At 37.7% G+C, this 20,354-nt stretch overlaps 2 protein-coding genes across 2 annotated transcripts; both read left to right on the top strand.

The window, feature by feature from the left end:
- The first annotated feature begins 8,615 nt into the window (after positions 1 to 8,615).
- Positions 8,616 to 11,866, top strand: LOC306848883 (dual specificity protein phosphatase 2-like). The gene is made up of 4 exons (XM_079383665.1): positions 8,616 to 9,308; positions 10,111 to 10,241; positions 10,349 to 10,568; positions 10,656 to 11,866. Exons 1-4 carry the CDS (start codon positions 8,915 to 8,917, stop codon positions 10,907 to 10,909), a joined length of 999 nt encoding a protein of 332 aa, XP_079239791.1. The 5' UTR covers positions 8,616 to 8,914; the 3' UTR covers positions 10,910 to 11,866.
- A 3,690-nt stretch (positions 11,867 to 15,556) lies between these two features.
- LOC306849668 (alpha-2B adrenergic receptor-like) lies at positions 15,557 to 20,044 on the top strand. The gene has a single exon (XM_079384861.1). It carries the CDS (start codon positions 16,724 to 16,726, stop codon positions 18,248 to 18,250), a length of 1,527 nt encoding a protein of 508 aa, XP_079240987.1. The 5' UTR covers positions 15,557 to 16,723; the 3' UTR covers positions 18,251 to 20,044.
- Positions 20,045 to 20,354: the final 310 nt, after the last annotated feature.

Below are 20,354 nucleotides of genomic sequence, written 5' to 3'. Positions count from 1 at the left end.
AAAATAATATACACTCTAAAATAATATAACGTCTATATTCACTATATTATCCAGTCTCCGCGGTAGCTCCCGTGAACTACATTCCCAGAATGCATTGGCGCTGTGATGACACATTCCCAGACTCTATTCACGACGTACTTACACAAAGTTCAAATGATTTGCAATAGTCGCTTTGTCGCGTCCAGTGCAGACTACTGGACTGTTGCAGCGCGGCGTGTCCGGTGTAGACACCGTGTGACAGTAATCAAAAATAGCCCATATACAGCGCGGGAAGGACACCATTCGGGAACACAAATGTAGTGATCATCATGATATTACAAAGATGCACTGAAGACGGACACGAAGAGGAGAGAATAGTCGCGCAAGCAGATATAATACTGTACCAGAGAACAAATTCATTGTTTGAGATGCTCGAAATACTGGAATTGGGGTCGGTGTTATTATGAATGTATTTCTGAGGAGAAAGTTTTGATGGCATTTTCTTTTCCTCTTACCTCTGTAAAATACATACAGTATTAAATGAGTGTTTATAAGTGCGGAGTTATGTACAGCAGTGGAAACGCTATATTGCTGTTCTATAAGCGCCACCTGCTGTCAGAAAGAGAATTTGTCTTTTCATCAGAATCAGAAAGATCTTTATTGCCAAGTGTTTTTACACACACAAGGAATTTGTCATGGTGGCAGGAGCTTCAATACAGAAAGTACAGACATAGTGCACACATACATATAATTAAGGTAATAAAACACTAATAATAAAGAGTAATAATCAAATATTTATTCAGCTCGTCTGATGTTTTAGTTTTGTGCAGTTGCTTCATGTTGCAAATATTTTTGTTTGTTTGCTTAAGGTTAGTTTGACCAGTAACAGAGCAAAATAAGCAATTTATAAATGAAAATAAATCAATAGGCAACGAGTATGGGAATCGGCCCATTTAAATGTATAAAAATCGCCAATTGGAGTTGGTCACGAAAAATCTTGATCAGTGGATACCAAAAAAAGTTTGAAATATATGTATGTGAATGGAGAATGTATGTGTGTGAAAGCAGAAATGTATGTGTGTGTAAGGAGAATGTATGAGTGTGAGAAAGAGTAGAAATGTATGTGTGTGTAAGGAAAATGTATGAGTGTGAGAAAGAGTAGAAATGTATGTGTGTGTAAGGAAAATGTATGAGTGTGAGAAAGAGTAGAAATGTATGTGTGTGTAAGGAAAATGTATGAGTGTGAGAAAGAGTAGAAATGTATGTGTGTGTAAGGAGAATGTATGAGTGTGAGAAAGAGTAGAAATGTATGTGTGTGTAAGGAGAATGTATGAGTGTGAGAAAGAGTAGAAATGTATGTGTGTGTAAGGAAAATGTATGAGTGTGAGAAAGAGTAGAAATGTATGTGTGTGTAAGGAAAATGTATGAGTGTGAGAAAGAGTAGAAATGTATGTGTGTGTAAGGAAAATGTATGAGTGTGAGAAAGAGTAGAAATGTATGTGTGTGTAAGGAGAATGTATGAGTGTGAGAAAGAGTAGAAATGTATGTGTGTGTAAGGAAAATGTATGAGTGTGAGAAAGAGTAGAAATGTATGTGTGTGTAAGGAAAATGTATGAGTGTGAGAAAGAGTAGAAATGTATGTGTGTGTAAGGAGAATGTATGAGTGTGAGAAAGAGTAGAAATGTATGTGTGTGTAAGGAAAATGCATGTGTGTGAAAAGCAGAAATGTATGTATGAGAATCGAGAATGTATGTGTGTGTGAGAGTAAAAATGTATGTATGTAAAAGGAGAATGTACAGTATGTGTGTAAAAGTGCCGGAATGAATTATGGCTTGTACGGCCCCTCATATTTTTCCATTTATTTATTTATTCCACTTGCTTTCATTGCTTTTTAGTATTTATATTTATTTGAAAAAGTTGATGGCAATTTTATGGCACATAAATTAAAGAAAAAAAAAAAAGAAGCATCATCACTTGGCAAAAGCTCATAAAGAAAATAGTGACATCATTATTTGGCATGAAGTCATGTGACAAATAGGGACAGGCTCTGGAGGTAGATTTTCATGGGTAATTTATTTTGGGTTTATTTAAGTGGTTTAAGTTATTTGCATTATTATCTGTCCACCAGATGCTGTCGTATGTTTTTCAGTTACACACTGAGTACACACACACACACACACCCTTTGAAAAATGTATCCATTCACTGGAAAAAAAAAATGAAGACACGTTTCAGATGAATGAATGACACGTTTTGGTTGGGCAGACACGTGGGAGAGAACGAGAGATAAAGTGAGAGAGGTAAATCTCTTGGATTACAATGTTTTTCTAGAATTAATATTCCCCTGCCTGCTGGTTAATCCTGGGGATTATCCGCTCTTCTGGCCAGAGGAGTGTACGCTGAAAACTCTCAAACGCTTGTTTTCATATGAAGTTCCCCTTCGGTAACTGAGAGACTGTCAGACTTCCTGTTCAGAATGGCTCCATTACATCTGATTGACAGTTTTTCAGTTCTTTCAGTTACAGTATTGTGTTCTTCGGCGTGAACAGGTGGCTGAAGTCTTTAGAACATATATCAGAAGTCATATTAATCAATGTTATTTGTATAGCATTTTATTCCACAGTATTTCATCATTTCAAAGCAGCTTTATAGAAAATCATGTTTATGATATCCTTATATTATCATGTCACTGGGGATTCTGGGGAAAGTCCTTTAAGTAACAGGAAATTATCCATTTTGAAAGTTCTGCTCAGTTGTGATTTTGAATGGTTTCAGCTATTGTTTACTGTCTTTCTGCATTTTCCTATTGTTTTACCGAGACGAGTGACATCACGGGAGGCAAGAAACACTGCCAGAGTAAACACAGGTCAAATAGTTCTTCCAAAACATTTTTTTTTTAACAGCTTACTATTAGCTTATTTGTTCCTCCAGCTTTCTGGCATGGATGGGTTGATTGTTTTCTCCGGAACAAAACATAGAAAACAAAACAGAACACGTACATAGAATAAATATTGATTTTCACCGGATTACTCATCAACTTCCTTTATGAGACTCTGACAGTTTGATTAAACAAACGTGGAGGAGGCTTCTCTCAAGCAGATATTATTTTAGCTGCATTTGCAATTTGTGATCAAGACGTAGTCATGAGTATTAATATTAGGCTGTGTGGACATTCATGATGTACATAAATTATTTAAATTATTTGATCCACAGGAAACAACTAACGCAGGAAATATTAAAATAAATACATATCTATTAAAAAAACAGCATAATCTACATGTTCACACATCTGTTGGTGATTTACAGATTATTAAAGTGTCAAATATTTAAATTTCATTTGTTTAATTTTTTTTTTTAATTGATTGTATTAGAATTTTTGAAAAAAATAATGTATACACCATTGTATCATATATATATATATATATATATATATATACAATTATTTATTGAGGATATCTAGTCTTTAAAACAATTGTCACAATTTTGTTTTATTGAATTATTTTCAGACAGTAAACAGGCCCTATTTCTAAAGCAACAAAGGACAGCTCTTTTTCTGCCAAGCAGGATGTTGTGACATTACATGGCTCGTTACACTAACCTCAGCCCACAGCACCATCCTCCCAACAGTTTACGCACTTAAAATGAACACCCTCGTCCTGACACCCTCGCAAAACCACATATAAATTATTCAATGCCACACACACACACACACACACACACACTTAATGCAACAGGTGTGAATGCTGAATTCACGTAACATATGATGAAATAAAGAGATGAGAATGGAAACAATGGAAAACTTTTTTATTTTTTATCTACTCATTCTGAGCTGCTTGTTTTTCAGTTATTATGGACTGGCGAGATGTAGTGCCTGTCGTAGCAGCAAGAACATCAACAACAACATGGTATTTGATTTACTGCCATGGTAGAAAAAAAATCTAGATACAGGCCAGGAGGCATATTCTTTTTTTTATTTTTTATGTTTCATGAATGAACATTCAATTAGTTAAAACATGAACAGTTAATCTCATATCAACTATGAAGTGAGTCTTCACTAAATTCTCATTTGAATTGCAGTGTTGTGTTACAAACACAATTATTTGACATGCAAAGACATGCGCTCAGAGTCAAACTAATATGAGGCAAGTACGAACACACAACCTCATATTCTTAAGCTTAAAAGGAGGAGGGGTGTGGGATGGAAGAGAGGCCGCGGTTGTGGGAGAAATTGTAGGGGAAAAAGACGGGGGAGAGACAGAGTGAATGAAGGGAAATTCAAGACTGAGGGAGTGAATGAGAAAGAAAGAAGGACGGAGCTGAACTCAGCTGCTCTTTACACATTCAGGGAAAGAAAAACAGTGCATGGGAGGATCCTCCTCCTCTTCCTTTAACAAAAGTGGTTTTAGTTTTGCTTTGTGATTTTAGGGTGAGCTGAATATGTACAAGTGTTTATTCTCAAATTTTGCAATGTTGAGAAATACTGTATATTTTGGCAGATACGAAACAATTTCAATCAATGCAATGCTACTTTTCATTAAAATATCAAAATGTTTCTTATCGTTTTAACCCTCATGTACTGTTTTTGGTTTCAGAGAATCATGTTAATAGCTCAGAAAAAATACAACATTGATGTATCAGGTTGATGTAACAATTGAAAACCTGTTTTATATATATATATCACATTACTTTAGTTTGGGTTCTCATAGAGCCTGGAAATAAAACATTCAATAAAACAACCAAACACATAATGATAAAGTGTAGAGGTACTCTCCTGCCAACTGTTTAGTTTTTCATTTTTAGTTGTGTCAGTTTGACTGAAACTGAATTACTAAAATCAATACTTGTCACATGATAAGCAAGGCAGTCAAATCTTCAATAATATTTGTCACCTGGGTTTTGGTGAGGTATGAGGAAAAATAAGACAAAGACTTAAATATCTAAATTAATGTAATGATATACATGGACATCACCCCACATGTAAAGTAAAAGTCAGTTGTAACAGATCATGAAGGTTAAGAATAATCTTTCTTATCAGCATGAGGCATAATGATGTCATTTTAAATCACGCTGGTTAAGGTGTTTTTAGTTATCTTATGGGGGTGTTTTTGTGCCATAGCATAAGTCTGAATTCTTGTGATGTATCACTTTAGATCAATCATGAGGAAGCATCATTTCCATTCTCAGTATGTGACTCAGACTCATACATCCTCCCTCGTGTTAGTAGTGCCATATGTTTGTTGTTGTCATTTAAAATAAATAAAAGGTGAGCTCAGACCTGTGGGTGACGTTCCACACTGTACAGAAATAAATATGGGTGAACTTTTTTTTAATTTTTTATCACTGGCTATAGTTTCTACCTTCATTTAAATTTACATTTGGTTACTAGTTTCTGTACTTTCATTTGAACCTACATTTCATTCCTGGCTAATAGTTGTAGTACTTTCATAGCAATTTTTTTACAGTAGTGGTTCTACAATAAATGACTGCATACTGTGACTGCCGTGTGAGCAGGAAATGACTGTGATCAAATGACTGTCAACAATAACTGTAATTGTGTGTTGCTAGACTTCCAAGCATGAATAAATTAATTTTATGTATTTATTTATTTATTTATTTATCTTTCTGTTTGACGGATAATTTATTTTAAAATTATGTTGACTGCAGTGACCAGTGCTAAGTTGCAGTCCCGGTTGACGAGTCATACTAATACTGTAGTTCACCTGACTCAGCTCACCACAATAGCATAAAAATCCCCAACTACTCATTGAGGAATAGTTCACCCAAAATTTTAAATTTGCTAAAAAATTACCCTCAGGCCATCCAAAATGAGCATTACATCACTTGCTCATCAATGGATCCTCTGCAGTGAATGGGTGCCGTCAGAATGAGAGTCCAAACAGTTGATAAAAACATCACAATAATTCACAGCTAATCCAAACAACTCCAGCGTATCAATGGATGTCTTGTGAAGTGAAACGCTGTGTGTTTGTAAAAAACAAATCCATCATTTAGGCGTTCTAACTTCAAGTCATCACTTCTAGCCAAAATAGTCCAGTCCACAATCCAAAATAATGCTTTCTCCAGTGAAATAGATGATCCACTGTTGTCCTTTCACATCAGAATCCTCCAACATATTAGTTTTGAACTGTTTTTGCTTATAAACGGAACTTGATCTGTTCATATTTCTCTCTTGATTCAAAAGCGATGACTTTTTTTCTGGGGAAAACAATATCATGAATAAACGACGTTCTTCTGAGTTTTTTTTTTTTTTTTCATTAAAAAATATAATGTTATAGAAACATGGGTGCAAGTTTTAAACAAGCAATTTTATGGACATTTTGGACACCTTTGTGATGAAGTTGTCCTTGCTTATCCATTAAGAACAGATAATGTGAGATCATAAAGTATAATTACAAACATAAAAATGCTAATTAATAAGCTTGTGTAATTTTTGCTTCATAATAACCAACTGTTCTGTAGCACTATTACACTTGCAAGGAGAAAATGAATTAAATTATAAAAAGGTCCAGCAGCCAAACTGAACACTAATTACATTATTCAAACTGTTATCCCACAATGCAGCACAATATGACTATTATTTATTGTATTTACAGTGGCTTCTTGTGTAATGCCAGACAAGTCTGCACTGATCTCACTGTCAAATTCTTTTTTTTTTTTTTCACTGTCAAATTCTTAATACAGCATTTTATTATAAGAAATCATTTTTGAATCTTGAATCTTGTAAAAAATCTAGCAGTGTGTGATTATAAATTATTCTGTAATATCTTTAATATTGAAAGACAAGCATTCAGACAGATAGATGAAGGTGCATTGTCAAAACAACGAATACAAAATACATTGCTTTTAAAACTAATGATATTAGTCTTTAAAGCTGCAGAGAAAGAGCCAGTGCAGAGTCAAAACAGGGGGAAAGTACAGAGAAAGACAAATAAGCTGTGATAGGAACAGAGAGAGTGTGAATGCAGGGTTTGTGAATGTGACCTCAGATTGCAGACTGCTGTTAAAGATTATCCAGCCTCTTGTGCTGTTTAATTCCAAACATAATCCTGCATCCAGAGTTCATGTTGTTTTTCCACTTAATACCACATGGCCTATTTCTCCACTGCACATCGTTTCATTCACAAGTACAAACCCCTCCTTTATAGCGCTTGTGTGTGGACGTGCATAGAGAATGTGCTGGCTAGACAGAGTCCTGGACAACCACAATAAAGTGGACGCGTGGCAGGCTGTGCTATTAGACTCGTTCATGCATCCAAAGAACAACCTGCTCCTTAATGTCTTAATATGTTGTTTGTTCTTAGGGGTTAAAAATAGACGTACATGCATTTAGAATTGATTTTAGAGCATACTTATAAAACCGTTTAATTACTAAGGAACTAAATACATTGTAGATATGCTTACTGCATAGAATCCTAATAAAAATCTGGTTATAGTTTGGCTTTGTGATTTTAGGTTGAAAATGCTCAAGTATTTTTTTCTCAACAGTCTTCCACAGGCAGAGTAAGATATGTTGTGAAATACTGTATATTTTGTTAGGCGATAAATTATTTCTATTAGTGCAATGATTCTTTTTATTACAACATAAAATATATCTTATTCTTTTAACCCTTGGTGGGGCTTCAGTGTCCCCAGAGCTACTTTAATAACTCAAAATATACTTGATGTTAATGCACCAGGATGATATGTCAGATGTCACATTACTTGTTTGGGGTCTCAGAGACACCAGATAAAACTAAATTGCTAAAACTGCGATACATTTGTCTGTTATACACTCCTGCTGTCTTTAATGTCTTCAATTTTAATGTCTATAAAAACTTGATTTTTATGATTTTTTTTATTTTTATGGGTTTTGATGAGGTCAGATGAATATATTAAAAAATCTGAAGGAAAAAAATGGGTCAATTTTAAAATTACTACTACTATTTTTACACCTAAATGCATTGCAAATATACTTACTGCATAAAGAAACCTCTAAGATTTTTATGATGAAGTCAACTAGAAATGTATGTGTTCATTCCAAAGATAAAATGCCACCTGCAGATGTCAGATTCCCAATCACATGATGTGAAAACGCTATTTCTTTAAACGCTGTTTTTTGTCTATTTGTCATTTTACAGTTATTCTCTGCTGGCAGCTTGCATCAACCACTGAAACTGTACACCTGTATGGAAAGTTGCAGGGCGGTGTATTTTACCCGCACAAAATGACATGGTACGGTCAAGCATGAAAATACATCGTCGCCTTCAGCGCGTGGTTTGAAGTTCCTGATTTAACGTTGTGACCTTGCCCAAAGCCCTCAAGCCAACCACAAAGGTGTCATAGTAGAACGTACTCTAACGTGTGTGTGTGTGTGTGTGTGTGTGTGTGTTGCGGTTGTAAGGTTCGATGGTACTGCTTAAACACGTCACAAAATAAAAAAAACACGGGCAAACCCAACGACCACGTGCCAGTGGGAAAAGAGGGTGAGCGCGTCAAGAGCCATATATGGAATGTCGGTCTTAGTCAACGGGACATATATGGTGCTTCCGTGCGTGACGTCTGTTCCTTATGTGGAAAACGAAGGCGTGGCTGTGGCGGAGGAGAAGCGATACAAATACCGTCTCCAACCCCGCCTTATTGTAGAATCACATCTGCTAACAAATAAAGGACTTTAAAACTAAGCTTTGACGAAATACTCAGCACGAATATACGAAATTGACATTTAAAGACAAAATTATTTGATGTTCATTTTAAAGTCAAAACACACCAGGCCTAAAGGGACAAAAATATTGTTTTGTGCCATCTGTTTTTGTTTCTGTTTATAGTTCTTAATTTCTAGTGGACAGACAAATTCGTTCCAGTATACTGAACGCGCTGTTGTTGATGCTTTAAAGAATATCCGTTTCTCCTCGCGGCTGTTGTTTGTCTGGAGAGGTCATGGGTATTGGCGACCCTCTCGAGATCTCAGGCAGTGAGTTGGTTCATATTTTGCGGACTCCCTGTGAGCTCTTCGCGTCTGGGGGATGCATCGTGCTGGACTGCCGACCGTTCCTCGCCTTCTCCCGAGCGCACATCCTCGAGTGCCGCAACGTCAACTGGAATTCCATGCTGAGACGGAGGTCCAAGAGCTCCGTGGTGTGTCTGGAGTGGCTGGTGGCGGATAAGTCGCTCCTGGCCCAGCTGCGGAACGGAGACTTCTCTCCGGTGGTGGTCCTGGATGACAACAGTCGCTCGGTCAGAGATCTGAAGAGCGAGAGTCTGGCCAGTCTCCTCCTCAGTGCCCTTCAGTCAGAGGTCCAGTCTGCCTCGACGCACATTTGCTTCTTACAAGGTAAACTTCACAGAACTAGACACGTTGTCATTGTTTTTTTTGTTTAGTTTTTTTGCCTACTACAATTTCAAGTTCTATTTTATTTCAAAATGGTTTCGCTGGTAGCCTAATTTAAAAAGCTTTATGTGATAACATCTAAATAAACTGTAACAGTATGATTTAATATAACTCAGGATGACTACAATATCAACGAAAAATTAGAATAAAAGACATTTATAGATGAAATAGCGCTTTAAAGTCACATGACTTTTCTTTTAGTGGCCTGTTTATTAGACTTATATCGATCTATCTATCCATATATATATATATATATATATATAGGTCTATCGTAATATTCTTTACATTTAATTTCACTGGAAAAATGGATGGTTTGGTAACTTCTGATTTGATTTTCAGATTGACTATATTATCTTATATCAACGAAAGTAATTAGATTATATTTATATTGTTAGTTGGAAAATGTAATTTATTTGCATACTGCATAAACAGCTGCTTTATGCACTGTAAAAATTATTTGTCTGGTAACATAAAAATGTGCATCATGTGGTAACATCTGCATGAACTGTTTATTCCGGTCAAAAATAACTACAAACATATATAAAATATTACAAAAGAGAAATTTATCTTGTTTTACAGTGCATTACATTTGCACCATAGGCTATTTCTAATTGAAAATGTAATTTTTGCTCCACTTAGAGGCTTATTACAAATTTGTTGAGATGTTTGCTTGATCTGTTTGTCAAACCCTGTAAAATGAAATGCACAGAATTAACAACAAAATGTTTTCTTTGACCATTTCTAGGTGGATTTGATGGCTTCTTCACACTTTATCCGGAGCTCTGCTTAAGCCCTCCTGTCATGTGCTCAAATCATCCTGCTCTCAGTGATTCAGAGCCAGTAGTTTCCGGAAGAAAGACTCCTCTCTATGATCAGGTTAGCTATGTGAAATCTCAAAATCATTATGAATTGTCTAATGACATTTAATATATCACAATATGTTTTCAATACACTCATTGATTTTTGTCTTTTGTGATTTCTAGGGTGGTCCAGTTGAAATCCTCCCCTTCCTCTTTCTGGGCAGTGCACTTCACTCCTCCAGACGGGAGACTCTGGAGCGATGTGGGATCACGGCTGTGCTCAACGTATCCTCTTCCTGTCCCAACCTGTTTGAGGAGGAACTTCAGTACAAAACTCTGAAGGTGGAGGACAGTCTGGCCGCAGACATAGGCATTCTTTTTCCAGAGGCCATCCACTTTATTGGTAAGTCTTAACAAAAATACATTTCTGAATCCTTCAGAAATATAATAATGACCTAAAAACTAACACACAACTTCATTGCATCTGCAGAATCGATAAAAGAGAGTGGTGGTCGAGTGCTGGTCCACTGTCAAGCAGGAATCTCCCGGTCAGCCACCATCTGCCTGGCATACCTCATTCACGCTCGACGTGTCAGTCTGGACGAGGCCTTTGACTTCGTAAAACGCCGCAGACAAGTCATCTCACCCAACTTAGCCTTCATGGGCCAACTTCTTCAGTTCGAAACAGACGTTTTGTGCCCCTATACTGTACTAGACAGAGAAAACAGTGGCACTGCGTTTTGAACTTTAATATCTTGAACTGGCTCCACTAAATTTCAGAAGACAGATCTTCTGGCCACAGCTGTGACCTCAAAGACTGTGAAAGATCTGCAAAGGTGCTTTCAGGAAGTTTTAGTTTGATGCTATCTATGGGTGTAGTACAAACGAGAGCCATGAGACTCTTAATAAAGGGACCAAATGAGGCACCTTTAAACTACACCGTGGCATTACTCAACTTGTTTGGGTAATAGATGGCATCAGCTGACTACCTCTTCTCGATTGTTTAAGGCAATACAAACTAAACATAGATGAATGGCTTTCTGTGTTTCTGAACAACAACGGAATCTCTGACACACTGCTACACCCAATAGCCCTCGTGGAAAACATAATAATCACATGTCATTGTGACATTGTAGTACTGTGATCTTATAATATCGACCCAAGATAACTTGTATATGAGATACTGATGAACCAGACAAACAGCTTACCCAAAAATGGGTAATAAAGCATTTCGCTTGAGCGGTAATATACGTTTAGGATGTATGTGTGCAGATCATCATACCATGAAATTGTGTTGCATCAGTCAGTGTTCCATTTGACTGATGCTGTGACCATATAAGGCTGTGATGTGTGGTTTGTCTTCTGTCTGCTAAATGTCAAGTTTTTCCATGAAGTTACTGTCTAATTGTCAGTCTCAAACAAGTTTTAAAGGGCAAAGACCTGACAAACTGTGATCTTAGGTCATTTTAAAAGCAAGTTTAATTGTGTCATGATAGGCACTAAGGCCATTTTGTAATTTATTTAATTTTTTATAAAGTGTAATTTTATTTCCTTTCTTTTTGTGAATATTTATTTATATATATTTTCATTCAAGAAATGCACTTTAAATTAGATTTGATTGATAATAAGATCTTTTGTAAGCTATGTGGTTCACTTATTCCAATATGCAAATAAAATGATGGATTCATTTGTTTAATGCAGAAGTCAATGTGGTTGTCTTTGTATCATGTTTTAAATTATTACTCGCTGACAAATTATAGTACCAATTCTTATTATAGGCCACCTTCCATGTGCGATATTAAAGTCCAAGTAATGAGTTTTTACTTAAAATTATAAATATAGTCACAATTAGCCATTATGAGAATTGCACATTATATTTTGTTTTAAAATAATTATCTTATGCTTAGCAAGGCTGCATTTATTTGATCAAAAATACAGTAAAAAGTTACATTATGAAATTAACTATTTAAAATAACATTTTTCTATTGTAATATATATAAAAAATGTAATGTACTGTGATGCAAAGCTGAATTTTCGGCATCAACACACAATCCTTCAAAAATCAGCATGTCTAATATGATGTGCACCCAGAGGGCACATCGATTGGGCCAAAAAAGCTCAATTGGGGTGCTCCACCACACAAGAATATAAGGACAAAAACATTAAAGTAGGCACACCACAGCTCCAGAGATATAGAAGTATTTAATTATGTTCTCACCAGAGGTGATGATTCGAGCTTAAGAGCTTATTATTTTCAGTTGAAAACTGTGATAATTAATGTTTTTGTAACGTTTTGCAACTTTCAGAGCTGCAGTGGTGTCAAACTAATAACATTGTTTCACATTGTTGCAATAGTCATTGGCAAACATTTACTATCTGGCCTTGCTCACTGCTGTGGTAATCACTCAAAAGTATTAACATGGAAATGTAATACTATTTGGATTGGCTGCACGATATAAACAGGTGAAATCTTTTACCACAGCGCCATCTACTGACGAAGTAATAGAAGCTGACTGCACCTGTCAAGCATTACTACAGGAGATCACAAAGTGGCAGTGTTAGATTCAAAATCTGAGTATGAGCAGGTCTCTAACTAACACGGTTTATGTTGATGATTATTACTTAAATCTTAAATTACACTGTAATTGTTGAATGTGTTGAAGGTGAGCAAATACCAGTGAAGTACAGCAAGATGTAGAGGAGTTTGTTTTGTAACTTTGGAGCATTGTGTGGAATTCATCAGCAAATCGGAGATCACCAATTAAGGAGTATGTGGAGTGATTGTGTTACAGATGGTCATTGCTGCCTCCAGCCATCAACATCTACAACTCTTTCATTGTGAGCGTGGGCATGGAAAACACATTTTGTTTAGCTTTCTGTCAAACTTTGACGGAAGTTCTAAACACTTAGGGTAAAGCAGATTGCAGTTGCCCATGTGAGGCAGGTCCTGCGATGACAGCATTGATATGGTCATGCATTAACTCTCACACATCTCCATCAGAACTCAGAACATCCTATCTGGTGTAATGCTATCTGCCAAACGTTTTAACTTACTCAGCTCACTCAGGCAGTTTTAAATTTAAATTGGATCCAGCCTTAGCTGCTTCATTTGTTTGAGTTCCAGTGAGGGCCTCTCTATATTTCTGAAATACATTTTACCCAGTAAATATTTAGTATACATTAAACAAATATGAATACATTAAGTACTCTCTCTCCAGGTTTTATTTCATTAATATTATATAATTTGCAAGCACAGTTGTTTTAATATACTTTTAAGATTTGAAGAACACTGCAATTATGCATTCGATACAATTAAGTGCACTTCTTTTTAGGCAAATTAAACGATCTAATATCTCAGTCACACTTTCTAAAAGTGTACATTTACATTTATTCATTTAGCTGACGCTTTTATCCAAAGCGACTTACAATTGCTATATATGTCAGAGGTCGCACGCCTCTGGAGCAACTAGGGGTTAAGTGTCTTGCTCAGGGACACATTGGTGTCTCACAGTGGATTCGAACCCGGGTCTCTCACACCAAAGGCATGTGTCTTATCCACTGCGCCATCACCACCCCACTTATATGTGTACTTATATATTAAAAACATGAAGACATTAGTCTTTCTAAAAGTGTACTTATATATTTAAAAAATGAAGACATTAAGTACTCTTTCTCCAGGTTTTATTTTATTAATATTAAATGTGTTTTAATGTACTTTTAAGATTTGAAGAACACTGCAATTATACATTCAATGCAATTAAGTGCACTTCTTTTTCACAAGGGTCTGCTAATTAAACAGCCTATCTAATATCTCAGTCTATCACTACTAAGAAGAAAATTACTTCTCTCCAGAAGGAACATCATGACCCTCTTGAAAGCTATTGGGGGGGGGGGGGGGGAGTACAGTAAATTAAATGGAGTTTCCAAAGAGAACTTAATTTTCAAGCGTGCCATGATCCTGAAATGCAGACATTCATGGTGAGAACAAAATACAAATCTGACATGCAGCGGAAGCTTTAACACCATTAAGATTTAGTAATCAAATCACACATTTTAGTCAACAGATCTTAATCAGGTTAGACGCCACACCGAGTTTAACACGGATGTAAACGAGGCTGTGAGAGATATGCAGTCTTTACAGTGGCGCGCAAGGCAGAAACATCCTAGAGTTGACCGTTTTCTAAACATTTTGGTCTATTGATTTTTTTCGGTAAGACGTTTAGTCAGCTGAACAGTTTGTATGTTGTTAAACAACATTTCACTATACTATAACGCATTGTTTTAGTTCTTGTCAAAAAATAAATATGGTGCTGCAATCAATAAGGTCTATAAGAGTAGGCTTAACACGGTTTTGAGTCATCCAGAAGAGTGTTTCAAATAAATAATTAAATTATCAGACAATATCTGCAAAAATTATGGTTAAATAGTCTTGCATTTTGTTGTCCATAAGAGGGCAGACCTCACCACAGGTTTATAAATGCACAACACATCTCTTCACTGCCATCCATCTATCCATCTATCTGTTAAAAACAATCAAATATTTCTGTAAAACCCAGTACTCCACTGAAGAGCTTCCTGTTCGAAATATTGCTTCGTGCAAATATTTATTTCATATATATTTTTTTATTTGCATACTGGAAATGGTGCAACTCATTCGACCCTTTTGACACAACGTCCTGTGTTCTTTACTAAAATCACGACGGTGATACGGGTGATTCAGGATGTAGAAATACACTGATCCTAATGGATACGCTTGAAGAGGTTCTAAATTGCATTTGGGTACATGTTGCACTTTCTCATCAGAAGAGAGCATTAAACCACTTGATCTTTATGAAATGATGCGCGAATACTGTGCGGAGGAAGCGATCACGAGTCATTTAACGCACGAGAGCGCAGTCTGTCATAAAGTTTGAAATGTTTCTAACAGGTCTCTGTTGCTTTTAAAGTTTATTTGCTTTTTATTTGTTGCTTTGTGTTGGGTTGGAGGCAATCAGCAACACACTCAAATGAAGTTCTGAACAGTTACGCACCTTTAACTAAAAACAACCTTTCATTTTGGTGCATTTTACAGTTTGAGGTGGTCATATGCCAATAAAATAAACTTCTCAAACGAATATATAGTCAAATGAATCCTGCCTACTGTTCATTGTGTAAATATCATTATTCAAAATCGTTAAAGCTTTATCCGTTTTGAATACAAGTTGTTTGGATTGTTGACTTCTCCAATGTGTATTATCTGAATTGCATCCACTACACGCCTGGATTTGTTTTATGTTTGACAACAGAGTGTTAGGATAGGTCAGGCTTTTAAGTGGGAGGGAAGAGTTCGCCTCATGACGCCCGTCCTGACATCACTTATACTGGGGTACTGAGGAGAACCGCTGCATAGATATGAAGCCAGAGCGGCTCGCGCGAGCCGCACCGATACTTCAAACTGAGTTAATGCGCGAGGCACGTAGAAGGCATTCAACTCGCTGATTGAGATACTGTCACTAAAATGGGAGAAACACGGAGGGAGACGGACGACAAACTGTGTTCAGACATTATACTTCTTTTTAGTGCTTGGACATACCCGACAAATTTCGGCGTGCCTCTGATTCTTTATTGAGCCGACTTTCTCCACTCAGGAATGTAACAACGACACAACTACATCAGACTCCAACATTTATCAGGGTAGTTGTTGCGCTTAAATTCTTGTTGCAAACTTGTGAAAACTGTGAGGAGAAACTGGCACATCGCCGCGCGCTGCTGCGTGCTCTCTGGAGATTTATATTTAAAGCCTTGCGCTTCCGTGGAGGCTCGTGCATCTGGGTAACCTAGATTTAAGCATTCCAATATATTTGTTTTGTAAGTACTTGTTAAGAATTGATAACGTTTTTATTCCCAATTTAAACTTTAGAATAGCCTATGTAAAATGTTAAAATTTAATAATTGTAACTAATTATTTATAGAAGCACAATATTGCGCTGCTTTTTCTTATGGGAAATTAATCGATCTGTGGCACCGTAGTTTGTATTTCTGCATTGGTTCTGGGTGTTTTTGTTTGGTTTGTTTTGTTTTAGTTTTCCCCCTCACATTATCTGTCGTTTTTTAAATTTTTATATAGATATATTTAAAAACATTCTGAATTTGACAATTTACTGACAGAGCTGTACATTCTAGTTGATCAGAACCGTAAATTATAATTGAATAAATGTAATCTATCCAACAGCTAATTCATTTGATGCCTGCCTTTTAAATTAAGTTGCACGTTTCCATAATTATTCCATTAGCCAGATGACGCTTTTAACGCAAAGAAATAAACTACCATCACTCGATGAGATGTGACATAACAATGGCCAACAGAATCTTTAGCTCAGTGAACAATGTATTCATTCGTTTATACGTAAGAAATTTATAGATATACGTTTATTTCATTTCAAACAGACATATTTTACTAAGTTCTTAGAGGCGAAAAAAGCAGCTAAACGAGATTATTCAATTTAATCTGGCCACATTCGGATAACTAATAGAGAAGATTAGTCCACGTGCACCCTCAGGTGCTGCGCTTTGGCAGTCATGGCAAGCGCGTGCTCTACAGGCACGGGTCTGCATGGCCACAACATCAACGGCACCGGAGGCACGTCTTCACCGACTTGTAACCAGAGCATGATTAAACTCCCTCCGTACACTCCAGAAGCCACAGCAGCCTTTGCAACAGCCATCACGTTGATGATTATTTTTACAATTGTTGGCAATATTCTGGTCATCATCGCTGTTTTAACCAGCCGCTCGCTTAGAGGACCCCAGAACCTCTTCTTGGTCTCCCTTGCGGCCGCGGACATTTTGGTGGCCACCCTCATCATCCCATTTTCGCTGGCCAATGAACTGATGGGCTACTGGTATTTCCGCTCTGTATGGTGTGAGATTTACCTGGCGCTGGATGTGTTGTTCTGCACTTCCTCTATAGTACACCTGTGCGCCATCAGTCTAGACCGCTACATGTCTATCTCACGCGCCGTCACGTACGGCGCAAAGCGGACACCCAAACGCATCAAATGTGCCATTTTGGTGGTGTGGCTGATCTCAGCAGTCATCTCCTTCCCACCGCTACTCTCCATGAACAAGAACAAAGGTGGCGCCGATTCAGATGGGCTGCCACAGTGTCAGCTCAATGATGAGCGCTGGTACATCCTGTACTCTACTATCGGTTCCTTCTTTGCTCCTTGTCTGATTATGATCTTAGTCTACTTGCGGATCTACCAGATCGCCAAGCAGCGCACAAGATGTCCACCAGGGGAGCCCCGCAAAGAGGTCCCAGCCAATGCCTCTACCCCTCAGCACAATGTCCACACGGAGGGTCTACAAAATGGAAGAGGAGATGAAACACCCTCTACCTTGCAGAAAAAACCCAGGCCTCCGACTCTGGCCGTGTCTCAAGTGGAGTCCGCCCAGCAAGCGGCGAGCCCCCCAATCTCCAACAAACATCTGCAACCCCCTTTGAAAACCCTGACGCTGACCATGCCGTGCCCCTCCCCGTCTCCTTTGAATTCATCCGAAATGGCTCCTAATAAACCTAAAGCAGGGAAAAAGGTGAAGAAGGCCGTGAAACAGCCTGACAATAATAATGGAGACAGCATGAGCTCTGACTCGGACACCGAGCAAGGTGGGAGGGGATTAGAGGTCCCTTGCACCCCAGGCGTGACACCCAGTGGCATCCATTCTCCCGCCACCATCCAGAAATACAGAGACATGATCGCCACTGCCAAAGGTGCCAAGATAGTGACCCGGAAGATGAAGCAAGAAGGAACGCCCAACTCCACACGGCGCAAAGCCATGGTGAACCGAGAGAAGCGCTTCACTTTTGTGCTGGCGGTGGTAATTGGCGTCTTTGTCATCTGCTGGTTCCCTTTCTTCTTCTCGTACAGCCTACAGGCTGTGTGCCCGGAGACGTGCACCCTGCCAGAGCCGCTCTTTAAGTTCTTCTTCTGGATCGGCTACTGCAACAGCTGCCTCAACCCGGTCATCTACACCATCTTCAACAAAGACTTCCGCAGAGCCTTCAAAAAGATTCTCTGCAAGAACACTAAAGGCACATTCTTCTGATGCTCCTGAGGTGGATCTTCTCCTCAGACAATAAATATGTGGTTATTCAGAACACAGACTAAAATAAGCACAATAACGGTGCTGTTGCGATGTAAACGAAGGGCTTTTTGTGCTGCCCAGTGAACTGAGGACACCATGCTACTTAAATGACTCCAGGTTACCGCTTCAGGCATTGGATTCCTGGTATTTGTGTTATAAAATGGGGCTAATCCAAAAATATTCACAGATTTTGACAAATCAAGGCTGAACATAAAATTACTTACTGGGACTATCGTACACCTGCAAGGACAAGAGACATGGAGGTCAGTTACAAAGGTTATTGTATTTTTTTCTGTTATCTCGCCTTTCTAAGAACACCAGGCCTTGGAGGTACTGCAAACACGGATTTCTCTAAGGATTTCAGAGGTACACCATTCAGAATCTTTACGTACAGCTTTTCCATGCTGATTGGTCTACCAATGCCTACACAGCATTACTTCTGAGGAACAAAGACATGAAATACTCCTGTGGAAATCCTTGCCAGGGGCAATGTGTATGAAACAAGCTTATGCAAGTTTCTTCAATCGAACATTAAGGCTTCTAGTTTCAGATCGCCCCTAGTGTAGGACCTCTGGGGAGATTTTCTGCCATGCTGTGATGCAGAAAGGCTCTGTGAATACAGAACACCTGTCATGGATGGAAGCCTTTCTGTCTCTTTGCATCTTGGACTGGTTGCCAGCAGGCTTTAAGATAACAAAATGTTTATTATGGGAACTTAAGATATGTATTCATATCAAAAGTCATTTTCATTTTTAATGTAAGACTCTTTGCGTCATCCAAAATGACTTTAGACTTTGTTGACTGTATCAGATGACACAAACACCTCCTGATTTCCCTGGAGGTGCTCTTTCTGATTTGGTTCTGCACTTTTCTTTGTATAAAAGAACAAATAATCATTTGTTGGTGTACACTGATCTACCGCACCCTAAATGTCTGAGCATTCAGCAGGGTGATACTTTGGGACTAAGGGCTGATAGCAGTGATGCTTTCTATTTCTTTGGTGATTGTCTTTTTGCCAATGATCCCCCGTATGTGTGTGCCGAGCAAATGTTGCGAATGGGTTTGTGTTGTGTCTGACTGCAGTGTATGTTAGGAAATGTATGCTGTGTGCGAGAGGGTGTTCGAATGCTGTTGTGTGGAGGTTTCTTTGCGTGTGTGAGTTCACATCCCTCCCTTGATTCCACTGGCACCAGTTCAACTATATATGTATGTGCTTGATAAATGTGGCTGGTTCGCCATATCTGCCAGTGCTTATGATTCAGCTACTTCTCGCGCCAATGCTTTTACATGTTTTGCTGCTAAACTCATTTAATATCTTCTTCAACCAGAGTTTATTTCAAAATAATCTTTTTATTGCAGGTCATTTTAAAACGAATCATTTTGAGACAATTAGGAAATGAGTCAAATCTAAGATGAGACCTGTAAATTATTATTATGTGAATGATTTTGTATTTATTTGTCCTGCTGTTTTCTATTGTTCCCCCTCTCTCTATATATATTTTTTTTTTGAGGAGGTCAGTTTTAGCTACAACATGATTAAAAATCCTTCTACTGGACTTTTTTTTTTGTTTTGTTTTTTGATGATTTTTTTTGTATGTGTCAGGACGTTGCATTTGGGCTGCATTCTCAAAAGCTTTGCAATTGACGGGATCCTGGTAACTGTATCCATTTTGCCTCCTGGACTCCTCTTTCTTCAATGTAATGTGGTTGGTTTTCCACTGCTCTTGAAAAATAAAACCGCTGAGCTGCGTGTGCCAACTGACTCATTGCTGTCAGAGAATAACTATGGTGCTTTTAGTGCAGATGAACAGATTTTTATCTCGACACACGTCATTGGGACACTTTGAAAATTATGCAAAGAAAATGAGGTTTTACAAATGGCAAGGCTTATGAAAACCATGCATTAAAAATTCATTCTATAAAACAGCTCTATAAAACAGAATTGTCAACAGATCCTTGTTTTCATGTGGAATGGACTACAGTAAACTCACTTTCCTTATTCATTTGTATGATTTTTACAGATTTTAATGCAAATATACCAGGATCTACTATAGATATATAGAGA

The sequence above is a fragment of the Barbus barbus genome (assembly GCF_936440315.1).
Source record: "Barbus barbus genome assembly, chromosome: 29".
Taxonomy (NCBI): Eukaryota; Metazoa; Chordata; class Actinopteri; order Cypriniformes; family Cyprinidae; genus Barbus; species Barbus barbus.
Note: the sequence above shows the minus strand (reverse complement) of the source record. Positions and strands in the feature narration are given on the sequence as shown.